General features: G+C 34.1%; 1 protein-coding gene across 2 annotated transcripts in view; it reads right to left on the reverse strand.

The window, feature by feature from the left end:
* Positions 1-2,636: 2,636 nt before the first annotated feature.
* The window catches only part of LOC149787571 (protein deacetylase HDAC6-like), a 548,042-nt gene continuing 532,892 nt past the window's right edge, over positions 2,637-17,786 (reverse strand). For both annotated transcript variants that reach the window (XM_089973728.1, XM_089973727.1), the window contains exons 36-38: positions 14,547-14,699; positions 11,597-11,725; positions 2,637-7,467 (exon numbers count right to left, since the gene is read on the reverse strand). In XM_089973728.1, the coding sequence (XP_089829854.1) occupies positions 7,402-7,467; positions 11,597-11,725; positions 14,547-14,699 (348 nt within the window). In that variant the 3' untranslated portion in view covers positions 2,637-7,401. The remainder of the gene's footprint in view (positions 7,468-11,596; positions 11,726-14,546; positions 14,700-17,786) is intronic.

Here is a 17,786-nt window from a genome sequence, read left to right on the forward strand (position 1 = left end):
CAGTGCTCTAGTTCTCCAATGGGAGGAAGCAACCCTCTACCTAAGGCAAACACCCTTTTTGGAACATGAGAAGAGTTCATCTTCTCCTTCCTACGGGGAGGGGGGGGGTAAGTTGACAGACTCTTTTAACATCTAGTCCATCCTTCTTGAGAGATTTCACAGGCCACCGAAGATGTTGGTCTCAATAAATGAGTCTTGAAAGAAAATCCAGAAAAATCGGATGACGAGGGTCAGGGAAGATTCCTCTGCCCTCCATATGTACGCATGGAATCAACTAGTTTCCAGGTGCCAGAATGCCATAAATCACAAATGATTTTTCTGTGTGGGCTTTGAGCACTTTATGCAGTCTGTTTGAGTATCCCAAGGGTCCTTCTTGTGGCCACACTATCCAACAGACTCTCCTGACATTAACCTGTGATAAAGAATGAAAAAATGTCATGTTAAATCACATGTTGTTGCTGTTAAACTCACCTGGTTCTATGCAGTGTCATACCAAATTCATCCCTGTGTACGCATGAAGTAAACAACAGAGTTGACCGCGTGGAAATTGCCTGTAGTTTTTCCTATATAAAAATAACATATTTCACCTGTGAACCGATTAAACAAACCTGCAAATACATATATGCAATGTGAATGTGGGCAAACCTTAAGAGTATATATGAAATTGAAGATAGAGGAAACATGTCCTCAACATTAGGCAGGGCCTGTTGTTAGTTTACTTAGAATACAGGGACTTACCTGTACCACAGATTACATTTGCCTGACCCAAAAGAATGGAATATTAGGTAGCCTTAGAAGCCATTTAAAGAACTAAGTTCTGAAGGGGAAATGCTTACCTTGTGTTTTTTTTTAAATAATCGAATGGATAGTGTAACAACAAGACTAATTAATTCTGCAGAAGGAGACTGCGTTTATATGCAGTAAGTTGCTACAGCCATTAATTTCTCTGGTTTTGGCATTGGCAAATGTCTATGCAGTTGGTATACATGAAAAAATATTGACAGGTAATATCTGCCTTCTGCGCATGACCATACAACATACGGAGTGCAGATGACCATGCAACATATGGAGTGCACATGACCATGCAACATACGGAGTGTTGTACAAAAGGTCATACTGACTTCAACGTACGGAGTGTTGTACAAAATGTTACACTGACTTAAACATATGGAGTGTTGTACAAAAGGTTATACTGACTTCAACATACGGAGTGTTATACAAAAAGTTATACTGACTTCTCTCCACTCTTTGGCAGGATGTATTCACATGGAATGGATGGTGAGTTTTCAGCAGGAAAATAGATCAGCTACACAATAGCAACAGAATAATTGCTGCTATTAAATATATGATATCTATGCCCCGTCGCAGTGTTTTGCCATCCCTAGAGTTAATTACTTGTTGGCTGTGTCAGCTGCATTTGCCACACTGACCATGTCACCATTTTGATTATATACATGTGATGAGCAGTACTAGTAAAAACACAAGCTGATTCAACAGATGTATCTGCCAATGGTTTTGTAAAACAGAAATATTGACTGGGAGGTTCAAAACATTTTCCATTTTTGTTACTGCTGTGGAATTATGCTTTAATATGATTCTTTAAGATCTTACAACTTTCTGATTAATAAAAGAACACAGTGAGCACAAGAGTTGGGAAGCCCAACCAAAGTGATGCAAGAAAAATATTCTTTTGTCCACTTTAGTTACGTAGTAATGTTTCCATAAAATTAATATTATACAACCAGTTCAGAGAATGCAAGCTTTAAAAGACAGTACTTATAAACATGATTTTCATAGTGTTAATCTTGAAGAAAGTCACAAATTTAACTTAATGGAAAACCTGACGGAAGATTCAGAATGCTGATCACAAAAATAGTGTTATGAAACGAACATGATTTTTCTTTAGCTTTTGAAATTTTAATTAATCCAGTTATTCACTGCAAATAGATAAATCCGAATTCTGAATTGTTAATCTTTATTTTAGCAATGAAGATAATGATAACAAGTAAAATGTTAGAGGTTGCCTTTCTTAGTCAATGATGGCCAGTGAATGTTTTCCAGTTCAACGATGTTGGTTTTTTATACTTTGCAAGCATGATTTGTGATGGTGTGTTGTGTAAGGAAAGCATCTGCAAAATACCACAGGTCCTCATCAGATGCAATAAATGCTGACCATATCAGACAGACAAGAAGTGAAATGATAATTTGTGGACATGTTTTTGCAGGAATTCTGAATAAGAAGTTATTTAGATCAGAACCTAATTTGTGTGCATCCCCTACAAAACAATGCTCTTCACATGATAAATGCTTGCATGAAAAGATTGTCTGAATTGTGTCATTCACTATACAGCTATAATGCACCTACTTTACAGCTGATGGCATTCATATATATTTGTCATTTTAAGAAAAGTTATTATCGATAGATATTCTGTATAATTTGTATCTGTTTGAACTTTCTCGTTGGCAAAATGGTCTTTAGTTGAATGGGCATCAACCACTGTTGAGAAGTAACTGAAGAAAGGCAAGTGTTGAATGACGCACAACACATAAAGAAGACTACCAGTAATGGATTGAGGGCTATACTAAAAACTCACATATCATTATGACTGGGGGAACTAAAAATGCACACAAACACATTTTATTATATAGCAATTTATTGCAGTTTGTACCTAAGGAATGTGATATCAAGATATAAAGAAATACCACAATATACAATATTCAGTGTGGGAAAAACTTAGATATCCTGGTTAGGGTCTATTACTCACAACTGTATGTACACTTACACATCTGCTTGATAAAGAAAGCATTATATTTACAACAAAGAATACCTACTGACTTTACATTTACCAATACATTTTGAATCCATGTGGGTATATAATTAAAGTGACTTTCTTTTGGTGTTGAAAATAAAAGTTAAAAAACTAGTATTTTTCCTTTTTGAAAGACTAAGAGAATGTCTTGTACAAAACACCATCTACAAAGGGAGTAAGTTGGTGGTGGTAAACAAAACAACATTTCAGAAAGGAAAATCGGGTGAAAGTTCTATTCTCTACTTGAGTAGCATTATTAATATTATTCATGATGTTCAGGACATGCTCTCCAATAAATTGTGTGTAAATGGCATGAGTTTAGTCAGCAACTCAGGTCAATGGTAGCATGAGTTTAGTCAGCAACTCAGATCAATGGTAGCACAAGTTTAGTCAGCAATTCAGGTCAATGGTAGCATCAAGAATCAACTAGATGTGACAAAAGGAATTTTGAGGTGTTGAAACAAGGTAAGAAAAAGTGTCAAAGGGACTAAAGATACAATCAATTAGAAAAAAGAAATGCTGAGAAAACTTGTAAACAATAAGTGCAGTTAAGAACTGGATACAAATTCTACAATATTCATAATAAGTTCAAAATAAAAATGTCTAAACTTTATTTGGATGTAAATTCCATTTCTTACAAACCAGAATAATAATGTGAGTGTTTTGTGTGTTCCTTATCATGTTTAACTCTACATAATAATGTGAGTGTTTTGTGTGTTCCTTTTCATGTTTAACTCTACATAATAATGTGAGTGTTTTGTGTGTTCCTTTTCATGTTTAACTCTACATAATAATGTGAGTGTTTTGTGTGTTCCTTATCATGTTTAACTCTACATAATAATGTGAGTGTTTTGTGTGTTCCTTTTCATGTTTAACTCTACATAATAATGTGAGTGTTTTGTGTGTTCCTTATCATGTTTAACTCTACATAATAATGTGAGTGTTTTGTGTGTTCCTTTTCATGTTTAACTCTACATAATAATGTGAGTGTTTTGTGTGTTCCTTATCATGTTTAACTCTACATAATAATGTGAGTGTTTTGTGTGTTCCTTTTCATGTTTAACTCTACATATTTCTTTATATTACTTACATGTTATTTATTGTCATTTAGATCAATTTTTCATAACTAATGATTCTGGTTTTAAAATTCCATTGTCATCCACAGAAAATATAAAGAAAACACACACAATTAAAGAAAATATTAAAGGAGGAGACAATTTTTATACCATTTCAACTACCAAGATGAAAAATCTGAAATTTGTCTAACATTGGCAGGTGTGGTCACCCTGTGTCCATCCATACATCATTCATAATAGTGCTTTATCACAGTAAAATGGAATGTGGTCTAAAACATTTTTCTCATTATCTTGGTAATTCTAGCCATTCTTATGTCTCCCAGTAAGTTTAACCTTTTAAAGCACACCAGTTTAAAGGCAAGAATTCCAGATTTGCATGAAAATTATATATCAAGGCAGAAATTTGGAATTCCTTAAGAATTTGACTTCTTGTATATTGATGATTTTCATTATAGTATGTGATTAGTTATAAACACTTGATGGCGTTGGGCAAGCTTTATTTCAGTATGCATGAAATGACTAAGAGCTGGATGTTATTGGGCAAGCTTTATTTCAGTATGAAATGACCCAGAGCTGGATGGCACAGAGCAAGTTTTATTTCAGTATGAAATGACCAAGAGCTGGATGGCATTGGGCAAGCTTTATTTCAGTATGAAATGACCAAGAGCTGGATGGCACTGGGCAATGACCAAGAGCTGGATGGCATTGGGCAAGTTTTATTTCAGCATGAAATGACCAAGAGCTGGATGGCATTGGGCAAGCTTTATTTCAGTATGAAATGACCAAGAGATGGATGGCACTGGGCAATGACCAAGAGCTGGATGGCATTGGTTAAGTTTTATTTCAGCATGAAATGACCAAGAGCTGGATGGCATTGGGCAAGCTTTATTTCAGTATGAAATGACCAAGAGCTGGATGGCACTGGGCAATGACCAAGAGCTGGATGGCATTGGGCAACTTTTATTTCAGTATGAAATGATCAAGAGCTGGATGGCATTGGGCAAGCTTTATTTCAGTATGAAATGACCAAGAGCTGGATGGCATTGGGCAACTTTTATTTCAGTATGAAATGACCAAGAGCTGGATGGCATTGGGCAATGACTAAGAGCTGGATGGCATTGGGCAAGTTTTATTTCAGTATGAAATGACCAAGAGCTGGATGGCATTGGGCAAGCTTTATTTCAGTATGTATGAAATGACCAAGAGCTGAATGGCATTGGGCAAGCTTTATTTCAGTATGTATGAAATGACCAAGAGCTGGATGGCACTGGGCAAGCTTTATTTCCATATGAAATGACCAAGAGCTGCCTCATCAACCAAATCAAGTTTGAAACAATCATGACAAAAATTAAATATTTATACATTTTTTTCATACAGAACATTCTTCTTTCTCACTAAATCAGTCACATGTTGAATTTTCTGAATTTATGATAGAAAAACCAAGGTTTCGAATTTTCAGGCTTAGATTATTCAAATGTCTCCTAAAATAGGCACAACAGGTGTTTTGCTTTCAGTGAAGTGTAGAGATTGAACATCTACAGTCAAATATATTTTTAACATTTTTTTTAACATATTCAAAAAGACACAAACATTAACAACTTCAGTATTTTGATCTAAACATTAAATTTATTGAAATTTCTAGCAAAAATCTTGGTTACTCTGTTAACAATTTAAAATACAATAATATTGGGGTTATAAAGCTGATTGTATGACATAAGTCCTAATACACATATAAGTGTATAAATTGATATGTTTAAATTCATGCAATTAAAAAAAAAACTTAAAATATATTTTTAAAAAAATAAACAACTACAACATACTGTAAATTTGTATCATTCTAACATGCATCAATATTAACAAAGGAAATATGTTTCTGTAGTTTGTTAAATCACACACAATTTTAATTTTAATGTGAAAAGAACAGAGTCAAAAGATAATCCTCTAATATTTATGTATATGGTGGTCAGCTTCTTACTTATTTTATTCAGACACAAATAAAAAAAAGAAGTGTTAAGTGAAAATCCTATGTCAATGTCACCATGGAACTGTATGACTTTCATGATGGTCACCATTGATGCTAAAGGAACTGTATGTTGTTGTGTGGCTTAACGCCATTTTTCAGCACACGATAGGCTATACATGGTGGCCAGTATTAATGGTGGAGGAAGAACCCGGGGAACCCCCGGAAAGAACCATCGACCCATGAGAAGCTACTGGCAAGCTTTCTCACATACCCACATTGGCCGAATCCAAGACTCGAACCCAGGCAGATAGAGGTGAGATGGCAGTGATCCGTAATGGAGAGCGCTTTAGACCACTCGGCCACTCGGGTCCCCAGGAACTGTATGACTTTCATGATGGCCACAATTGGTACCATCTTGGAGGTTAGACGAACACACTTTTCATTTTCAAGCAGCTACTTAACGTTATAGAAATGTTCCAGTGAAAACCCTGTGTTGTTTGTTCTTCTGGAGTAGACCATATAAAGATCTGCTACGGCAGCGCAGCAATTCTATAAACTAGATTAGCATCATTTCAATATAGGAATAACTATTTATTGCAAGAAAGGTGTGGCATCTCTTTTTGTTTAATAGGTTGGCAATCCATCCATTTAGAAGTAATGTTATGAGATTTTTCAAATTTTGCTGTTTTGAGAATAGATGGGAACAAGTTTTTCTGAAGTCATTGAGCAGAAACAATATAAATTATGCAGACATGTTAACTGGTACAAAAACTTTGATTTATTATATATATTGATCAATGGATGAGTGATTTGAAGGCTGGATGAGACAGATCAGGTCTGAAGCTGGTGGTCATTGGGTTGAGTTCAGAGAGATTTATTTTCTTTTCCCAGACTTTTAATGTTCCAAGATCTACAGCAGCAATTAGACGAGACAGAGAAAAGTAAGCATACAATAGAAATTACAAACATGGGAAAAGACAACATTGATATAATGCATAAGTGTAAATTTTCACTTCTTCAGAACAATAAACTAAGTCGCATGCAGTGATGAGAAGAAAACAGGAGCATTTAATGAATTGAATTTGTACAAATATGATCTAATACACCAGATAACAACTATTACACGAAGGAAATAGAGCATGAAGAAATTCTAAAATTTAATAAAGAAGACCTGAAGTGCATTATGTACTCATTATCAAACAATACTTTATCCCTTAACCGCTGATGCTGCCACCACCAGCAGAAAAGGGACAACTTTATCTCACTTCTCACTAATGTGACCAATAACCACAGACTTTGTACAAATTGCTTCTCAAGTACACATGCACTGGTCTTTCTTAGTCCTAATCACCCCCAATATATTGCTACATAATGTTAACTAACAGTAATCTAGAGCTAAGGTCCAAGACTTTTGGTCAAGAAATCAAGTGCTGCAGTAAAAAATTAAGAAAATGTGTTAAAAATATTGATTTTGGACCTCCCACCTCAAAAAATTTCAGCTGATCAGAAATCACTTTATTTCATAGCACTGTCAGGGATTATTCAGCACTGATTAAATTCCTGGTAATGGTTCACTGAATTTGGAAAGATGAGCAGCTGCCTTGGCTGGCTGAATAATCTGAAGAAAAAAAGGGAAAAATCTGAAAATTTGGCATCATAACACAGTTTATTGTTGAGATGGGAACTTAAACAGATTTGTTTTATGCTTCATAATTTTCGACCAGACTAATCTAACGATTCACATATGAAACCAAATATGATAAATAGTGTTTGATGAACAAAAAGGTGTAGTCATTCAGGCAAACAAATTTGCAATGCATTATGCCTAATATTTAAATGTGTTTTGTAATTCTGAACAATGGCCTATATTACTGAACAATGGCCTATATTAATGAAAAATGCCTATATTACTGAAAAATGGCCTATATTACTGAATAATGGCCTATATTGATGAAAAATGCCTATATTATTGAACAATGACCTATATTACTGAAAAATGGCCTATAGTATTAATCAAGAGACTAATAGTAGGCCTGACACTGCTAACCTGGCTACAAAACTAAACAGATGACCATTTCAATGAGCTGGCATAAATTGTATTGTATAAACATGACCTATGTACATGTGATTTATCTCACACATTTTATATCAAACTGCATCAAGTCTGGTTATGTTGAGGCAATAAAACCACCAAATTATTAATAAAAATGACATAAATCAGTCTTATTCAAGAAGTGGTGATGACTAATTCAGCAAAAAAAACTTAGTTTGGTAAGATTTCTAATAAAACAGATAATTAAACAGAATACTCTCTGGTACAAATTGACATAAAAAGAAAATGTGAAATATGAAGAGTCATTGCTGTAATAATGATGGGATATAAATATCATGTGGGTTTTCCACACTGCCATTATGGAAGCTACGCTGTTGCTAGGGGGATCACCCCAGACACAATTTTCATGTAGCATGCCCTGTTAAACATGTATATAAAAACTTCATGGAAGCCAGATCATTTCTTGGAGAACCATGCTGGACACTATTTTGATTAAGTCCATAAGAAACAGTGATACTTGCTTTGAAACTAGGTCAGGTGTTCTAAAGATGTCAAAATAATTTTTCCAAGTGTGTACTAATAAACCAACAATGTTGCTGAGGCAACCATGCCAGACTAAATTCTGATTGAGCTTATCCAAAGAAACATTCATTTGATCCAAAATGGTTCAGCCATACTAATGAAGTTGAAAATAGGTTTTTAATATGGTTGCTAAGGAATCACACCACTGCTAGAGGAGCCACATAACTTTGATACAGCATGTCCTAAGAACCACTAAGTTTTATCAAAATTGGTTGCACTTTTCTGGAGAAGAAATTGAAAATAGTTTTCCCATTTTGGTTGATATGGAATGTAGACCATTGCTTGATTGAGCATATCCTAAGAAACATGATACCCGACGTTTCATCAAAACTGGGTGAGGTCCGGAGCAGAACTTGAAGTAAATTTTCCATTTTGTGCTGCTACGGAAGCCACAATACACGCAAAACACAATTTTTGCAGAGCATTTCTTGATCAAGATTTCCATTTGGGCTAAAAATATTGATTTGTCTAAGCTAAGTTTGCTGAGTTTCATTTGGGCTAAAAACATTGATTTTTCTAAGAGTTCCATTTGGGCTAAAAACATTGATTTTTCTAAGCTACGTTTGCTGAGTTCCATTTGGGCTAAAAACATTGATTTTTCTCAGCTAAGTTTGCTGAGTTCCTTTTGAATTCATCTGTATGCAGATTATTTTCAATGACGACCAGTAAAATCATTCAAAGATTTTGTGCAAAATATGTGATCATTCTACCTTTGAAAAAAGATATGTTACTGTAAAAGCCAATTATCACCCATCCCTTTAAACAAATTGTCTTAACCAGCTGGATTTCCAAAATACCGCATATACTCGCATATAAGCCAAAGAATTTAGGAAAAAATAAAGGCCTGGAAGAAGTGGGGGGGGTCGGTTTATCCGCGGACCAATGTCTAAAGTAGACAATTTTTAGGTTTTTTGTTGACTACTGTAATGGTTGTAAATCTTGGGACACAAAGGAATAATTTCGTCTGTGTCCTAAGTCATGGGCATGTAAAATACATTAACTTTCGGTGACTCAACAATTATTAAACTGTTACACAGTACTATGATTGATTTAATTATTATTTTGCATGTGCATATTTTCTGATTTCTCCAACATGAAGTTAATTAAAGGTAAATACAGACTTCATAATTCGCAGGCCGGTTGAGTTTACCAGGGAGACCATGCTGAACTATAATGAACAGTACTTACACAGTGCAAAGCGTACATAGCGTCACTTAAATCCTTACTTATTACCAAACATATTAAATGCAGATTTGGCTTTATTCATTGTTTCGACCAAACTGCATTCTTCCAGCTAACATTTTAGCTAGTCCTTAATAGCTGTTTCATTTACGTTGAATCACGTGCTCACGAGTTACTAATTTTCAATTTATATAAGCAGTCCTACAAATTGAGGTAATATTTTTAAAAAGGTACACATGTTTAATTGTACAAGGCACAAAACCATCATAAATTACATGTTCACGATGTGTGGTAATAATAAAGGCTAAAATTCTCATATAGATCAACTAAGATCAACATCAATCAATTTTAGTTTTGTGTTTTAGCTGAACAAACATCATAACTTTCCACACAATGGAAAGCTTGATGTTTCGGCATTTCCTGTGTTGATAGTTGGCAAAGTTCTTAAGTTTTGCATCAGAAATTCAGGCCAGTTAATCATTAAAACCCTGAAACTGGCTTGTGATAACAGGGAATTTTGACCAGTAACTATACAAGTACACTGATGTGTAGTTGCCTTTTTTTCTTTAATATTAGCATGATTACCGTAGTTTTGTAAAATGGGAGCAAATGCATACCATAATAGCCAGCCTCATGGTACTGTACATGTGGCAACTATTTTCCCCTCTTTGTATATCCGACCATATTCCCGTATTGTAAACTCGTAAAGCAATTAGTAATGATTATTATAAAACATGCATTCTGAATGAGTTTTTTGAAGACACATTTGCTGTGTGGTATGCATTTTCCTTCCTTCTTTTATAATTTTAACAATGGTAATTATCACTGGTACATATGGTATAAAAATGCCAGGTTTTCACTTGTTTAAGTTTCTTTCATGGGAATGACGCTATAGGATATGAAGTTACAGCATCCATAGTGATCATTCTTGGGACTGAAATTAACTGTGGCTGATTTTATTGTTGAGGTTCACTTCTTTGTTCTGGTTTATTAATTTTTTTATTTTTGTATTATTGTAGATGTAAAAGAAAATCATTACTTTAAGTGAATAATGTTTAAACTTAACATTCTATTTAGTGAGAAGCAAATTCTTATCGAAAAGTAATTATTTCGTCACAACAGTAATTCACAGGTGATACAGCAGAACATGTGGGACTTGTTTAGAAGAAATGAAAATCGAAGACATAGTGTAATAATCGGGAGTTCTCAGCAAAAAACATAAGATATTATGTAATTGGGAGGAAAGAGTGGAGCGACCCCAAAAATCTGGAGTTATTTTTAAACTCCGGCGTGAAAGTTGACAGGTATGGTGTATGGTCGCTTACATCAAAGCAAACTACAACTCAGCTTTTACTGTATTAGTATCAAACCGTATTGTTTTTGTTTGTTGTGTTGTCATACTTGGATTACATTTAATGAATTAGGTATTTACAATTTCAAAGCAAAGTAAAAACATAATTACTGGTGCACTGATATAAAAACATCCAATGCAATAATGCATAAACAAACAATAATCGAGTCAAAAGTGAGAGGTAGTGTTACAGCAACTTGCGAATGCTAAATTCCTGTCATCGTTCGATCAAATTATACACAAATCTAAATTAGGCAGAAACAATAAGAAAACATAAAGTTAAATAAATTACTTTTCAAACAAGTTTGTACCATTTCTTTTTAATAATCATGCATGCTAACTGCAAGATAAATATACATGTAAATTTGTTAAATATAACTTTGCCTAAATAAATGCATTTAGAACTTACCTTGTGCATCTTGAGATGTCTCAGAGTTGTAGGTCGGCTTATATGCATGTACCTTTTAGTGTTTATACCTGTTCAGTTTGGGGGGTTGGTTTATATGCAAATGGGCTTATACGTGAGTATATACGTTAATGAAAATGGATGTGATACTGAATTGGACTAGGGATGCTTACATCATTGTGTACATAGTTATCGCAGTCGTAACACCAGACAGAGAGATCGGCATAGCTCAGCACTACTGGGTGTTTTTCTGTTTCCCTGTGCATAACCATGTGCTCATTCACATATCTGCCACAATACACCTGTAAATAAAGGAACAGAAAATCAATAGGTAGGCACGATTACACTTGCATTAAATCAGAAAAGAGCCAAAACCACATTAACTACAATCACTTACAGAAGAAGAAAAAAATGATTGGAATTGAGTTCTAACCTTGGTTTTTGACTTTTCTTTTTAATTTCTGAATTCATTTTACACACTCTTGTTAAAACTCAACACAAAACATTCCTGTTTTAATTTGTGACAGATGAACCCACATGTCAGACTGCAAAGATATACATTAATTTCAATGCCCCTTTCAAATCATTCACATCATGAAATTTATATTATTGGAAAATTTAAGTCAGAACAGCAGCAGTAGACTGTGACCTGAGACTTTTCACATCTTTAATCAGATTAATACCAGCAAGAGTAAACTGTGACCTGAGACTTTTCACATCTTTAATCACATTAATACCAGCATGAGTAGACTGTGACCTGAGACTTTTCACATCTTTAATCAGATTCAGATCAGCAAGAGTAGACTGTGACCTGAGACTTTTTCACATGTTTCTTCAGATTCATATCAGCAAGCATAGCGTGCGACCCGAGACTTTCCACTGCTTGAATCTAGTTTCAAATGTACTCATATTCTTGAAACTTATTAAGCAATATTAAACTAAAACAGCTGACAGAGGTCAAGATAGACTTGAATTTCAGGGAGAAGTAGGAGCAAAGATGGAAACAATGTGTGTGTGTGCAAGTGTGTGAGTGACCATGCTCATATTGTGTGTGCATGCTCTTGCATGTGCAATTTGGGTTTCACAGCATTCTTTATTTCTCATTATGACCAGTTGCATTCAACATCGATGGTAAGCAATAATTTCCTTCAAGTAGATTATTTCGTGTTGTATGTAAGCATATAAACACATTTTGTTGGTGTATGAAATTTTTGCAGTGTATTTATATTTGAAAGTGTATATATTAGGATACATGTAATATATTTTAGCCATGTGACTTCAAATAAACACAGCAGAAACTGTACATTGTAAATAATTTTAACTGACAGGAGTCTATACATTACAGTATTGTAATAAATAGGCAAAAATACTTAATCAACTGCCACTGAAACAAGAAATGTAACTTTCTTTAGTTTCTTAAACTTCACTAGAAAATGAGTCAAAAACATTTCCACACTACTATGAAACAACTCTTCTGTGCATAACAGCACATGCACAGGTGTCTCACAACATAGTGTTCATCTATTCAAACCATAATAGTCACTGATGCTATGGATAAGTAATCACAAGTTCACAATTATAACGTAGCTGCCATATTCCCAGACAGTGTTGAGGCTTTTTTGAGATTCAAAGAGTGTATTTTGAAGCCCAAGGGGGAGGTCAGTTCACTTAACCAATAAAGAAATCCAACTGAAAATAAGCTAACTTTTCATATAAGCCTATACAAATGACTGGAAATTATAATCAGAATAAAAAATTAACTTCCCTGGAGTGTGATGATGTACTTAAGTCTCTTGATGTATCACAACAATATAATCCAAAATGTCCTTGTCTGAATTCACTGTAATTCCAAATTAATGTTTCTGTCCAAGAATATTACTAATGAGCACTTTGTATTTCCATTGAATAATAGTTTAAAGAAATAATTCCACCTAAGCGAAACTCTGGGCACAACAATAAGACTCATTCTGCTTCAAAATGTAAAGGCAAGAATGAGTAATTTTTAAATTAAACAACATAACACAAAAACCTATATAGAACATTTTAAGGTTGTCAATTGGTGGTGGAATACCAATGTCCTAAACTCAGATTAAGATAAGCATGTTTATGTCCATTGATAATGATCCTAATACTTAATCTAATCTTATTATATATTATAATATAAGCTATGTATTATGTTGTTTACCAAATCAATGTCCCAAGTCAGGAACACAGTGAACTTGATTTTAGACTAAGGTCAATTACAAAATACAATAAAATAAAAAAGATAATCATGAAAAAAAATCCAACAATCAATACAGATTAAATAAACATAACAGCAGTCTCTACTACACTCAATAGGGTGTTTGAAGGTAATGCAAATATCATCAGTATTCATCACTATATTCACTAGAGACTGGATGGTACTCAGGTGTTCAAACTGGATTCTCTGAGTGAATCCTGGCCAGAACTGAGTTTTTCTTGATGACAATAACATTAACATTGCCATAACTGTATCCAATGCAGTCTGATCATGAGATATGATTGTCTGTATGGAAAAAAGAATATACATCAGATTTAGGACTGACAATTTCATTGGGGGAAGGAGGGGGATACTATTTTCAAGTTAAATGGGTGCTGTACAGGTAATAATAGAGCAGTAATAAATGCCTCTGTCCAGTACAGGTGGATATAAGGAGAGAGCTGAGTAATCAGATTTATTCCTATTTTGGATTCTTATTCCATATACTGAAATCAGTAGTCTGCAGATGTGGTTGATGTCATGTTTAGATAATCTGAGCGAAGACATTTGCTAGGGTTAGTCATTGGAACTACAAAGTGCTCAGTGGACTAGAAGTTTATTTTGGGATTATTGTAAATTATCAAAGGAATTTTGGACAATGTCATACATATATATATATATATATATATATATATATATATATATATATATATATATATATATATATATATATATATATATAAAAAGAGAGAGAGAGTTGACAATTGTCATACTGACTGATGTGTATGATTTTTTCATAATCATAAACTAATGCATGCATGAATATTTATATGCAATGCAATATTTCCTGTTCCAGAAACAAAGAATAAATTGTATAAATGAAACTGAAATGGAATACATACCTTGTAGCAGACAAGACAGACCCAATTCTCGCCAACATTGCCACATTCCTCACAGGGGTCAGAGGTGTTTAGGCCCTTGGTAGGGACAGAGGTAACATGTTCCAGGTGAGGACACCATGGCAAAGGCTGCACTGCATACATCTGCTCCACTCCCTAGTTATTGGCAAACAAACAAACATATTGATTCCATACATCTGTCAACAGCCATTTTGAATATACAGGTGGAAATAAGTTACTACTTAATTTTTCTAAAATAATTAACAAAAGATGTGTCTATTAACATACTTGTCTGAGTTGCAACTGCAAATATGGCTCAAATCTAATAATAAATATGAAATGTTTTCACAACATCTGCTTTGAAGATAAAGGGCCATAACCCATACAAATATGTACAGCATGTGCTCATATTCTCAACTGTTCTTGAAATGAAGCTTCACAGCCAATTCTAATAGAAAATGTATGTCATTCCCAAAGGTTGCTAACTGTAGATGGTGGATAGCTCAAGTTATTATGCAAGAAAATTAACAGTAACAGAGAGATGGAAGGATGGACAACAGAGAGATGGAAGGATGGACAACATCATAATGAAGTATGCTCAGCCTTCTGTTGCAAAGATAAAAACTTTAAGGAAAACCTTAACAATAATTTTCAATGACTTTGACCTTAAGGTAGGTCACAGCGGGAAGTGTGCTTGTTACTGAATGAATTGTCTTGGCTTCACAATCATTTATTCCAAGTATGAAGAAAATTCATTAAGGGATTTAGGAAACATAAGCAACAGAAAAAAGATTTGAAACAAAAGCATAATTCATTTTTACTGAATGCGACCATGACCAAAAGTTAAATCAGCAAACAAGCATATCACCAAATAAATAGTCTTAGCTTCATAATGAGTCATTCTAAATATGAAGAAAATCCATCAAGCATTTTAGGAATGAAAAAACTTTACACGAATTTTGCATGCAAGTAACCTTGACCCCAAGGTGAAACAATGAAAGAAACAAGATTGCCTGTCACTGAAAGAATTATCTCAGCTTCATAAGAATGCATCCAAATAAAGAAAAGATCAATGAATAGGTTTAGGAAAAACCAACAAAAATTTGATGTAAATTTTGCATGACTATGACCTTGACATTTAGGTCATATGGTCAAGTCAGCAAGTATGTGTAAAACGAATTGTCTCAGCTTAATAATAAGTAACGCCAAGTGTGATGAGAATCTACTAAAGGTTTTTAGGCAACATTAGCAAAGAAAAAACATGAACTAAAACCTTCATGCAAATTTTCTATGACTGGGAAAAGTGACAGCTATGTCTTGCTTACCACTAAAGTCGTCTCAAGTCTTTTAACAACAAAAATATGGATACTAATGTGTTCACAAGCTGGACAGAGAGAAATATGAATAAACACCATACCTATGTTCTCTCACTATAGTAGTGGGGAACAGATTGAAATATGACTGAACAGAGACTATTACTATGTTGTCTCACCATATCAGCAGGGACAGATTGAAATATGAGTGAACAGAGACCATTTCTTTGTTGTCTCATAAGGGCAATTAATTGAATACTAAAACCATTTTTAGTTTGTAAAGCATACAAAATATTAATGAAGCTGTTTTCTAAATTGATATATTTAATAGGTACAGTGCTAACAGGTACAAGACATATTAAATATATTTGCTTTTTATATTAAAAATATTTTAGAACATTGATCAAATAAATGGGCAGTTGTATCATGGAGTTTATTAAGCAGACAATTGGTTTCAAAACTATTTGTTGCATTATGCTCTATTCATACAGAAAGAAGTACAATCTTTCATGCGCCAGTAACTTGTTCCAATTTAATTACCTTTTTAGTCATATATTACACTAGCTTTGTATCTACATGTTTAACATCCTTTATTTTGTGCCTGGGAACAACTGTTACATAGGTAACTTACAAAATGAAGTTGCTCAGTTGGTACAGCATCTGAGTCTAAATCCAAGGGTTGTAGGTTCAGTACTTGCCCAAGACAGCTGCTTTCGTGTGTCCTTGGGAAAGCACTTAGCAGTCATTTCCTCAGAATGATACAGCCAATAATGTGTAAAAAGAGCCATTAAAACTAACAAAGCCAACTTAATACAAACATGACTATCTAATGCAGGTCTCTTATAAACATCATATTTAACTAAAGAAGAGTACATTATGTGGCAATTTATATCCCTGCTTTGTCTTTAATAATACAAATTTGTGTGCACAAGCCACTTTTTTCAGTCATGGCAACTGACATTTGAAGCTTCCTTAAGAGCTTCCTTACCCCACGTGTAAGCCATCCACAATGTTTGGTCTAGATATATATTGCAGAGCTAATGTTATTGTGTGGAAGCCATTTTTCCAATTTCAGTTACAGTGACCTTGACTTTTTCATCTCAAAATTGATAGGATTCTTCCTGAACCCAAATGGAAGCCATCTACAAACTTTGGTCCATTATGAATTGTAGCACTAATGTTATTGCACAATTATCATTTATTTATTTCAGTCAAATTGATATTGACCTTTTGACCCTGAGTACAAGACTTACATAAACTTTATAACTGTAGATGGTGGACAGATTGAGTTTTTTGTGAAAAACCACTTAAATTTCTTTTAATCACAGTGACCTTGACATGTGACCTCAAAATTTGCTCTTCCTTACCTCAGAAGTAGGCACTGCACAAAATACTGGCAAGTGCTGCCACTTTTATTTATTGTGTAGAAACCATATTTCTTCACTCATAGTTATCTTGACTTTTGACCTCAAATTAAATACACCAAGTACAGACAATCCATAAAGTTTGGTAATTGAAGATGGTGCTGAACTTGATTTGGAAAATATTATTTTTCTTTCAGTCACAATGACCTTGAATTTTGACCAAAAAGAATAAATATGTTCTTCCTTACCCAAGTGAAAGCAATGCATAAACTCGAGGAACTACAGATGGTTCATAACCGATGCTATTGTGCAGAAACCAGTTTTTAGTCATAACAACCTTGACAGTTAAACTTCTGAGTCTAAAATCCACATGGTTCTTTCATAACTTAAGTGATTGTCATGCATAACCTTTACCTTTAAGTTTTTATGAGCCTAGAATTATTAGGGTTCTTCTTTACTAAGCCATGCACAAAGTTTGATAACCATAGATGGTGGACAACTTGAGCTATTATGGAAACAAAATCGGTAACAGATGGACAGACAAAATAATAACACAAGATGCTCTG

This window comes from Sinohyriopsis cumingii, chromosome 11 (assembly GCF_028554795.1).
Source record: "Sinohyriopsis cumingii isolate HCF-2022 chromosome 11, ASM2855479v2, whole genome shotgun sequence".
NCBI classification, from domain to species: Eukaryota; Metazoa; Mollusca; class Bivalvia; order Unionida; family Unionidae; genus Sinohyriopsis; species Sinohyriopsis cumingii.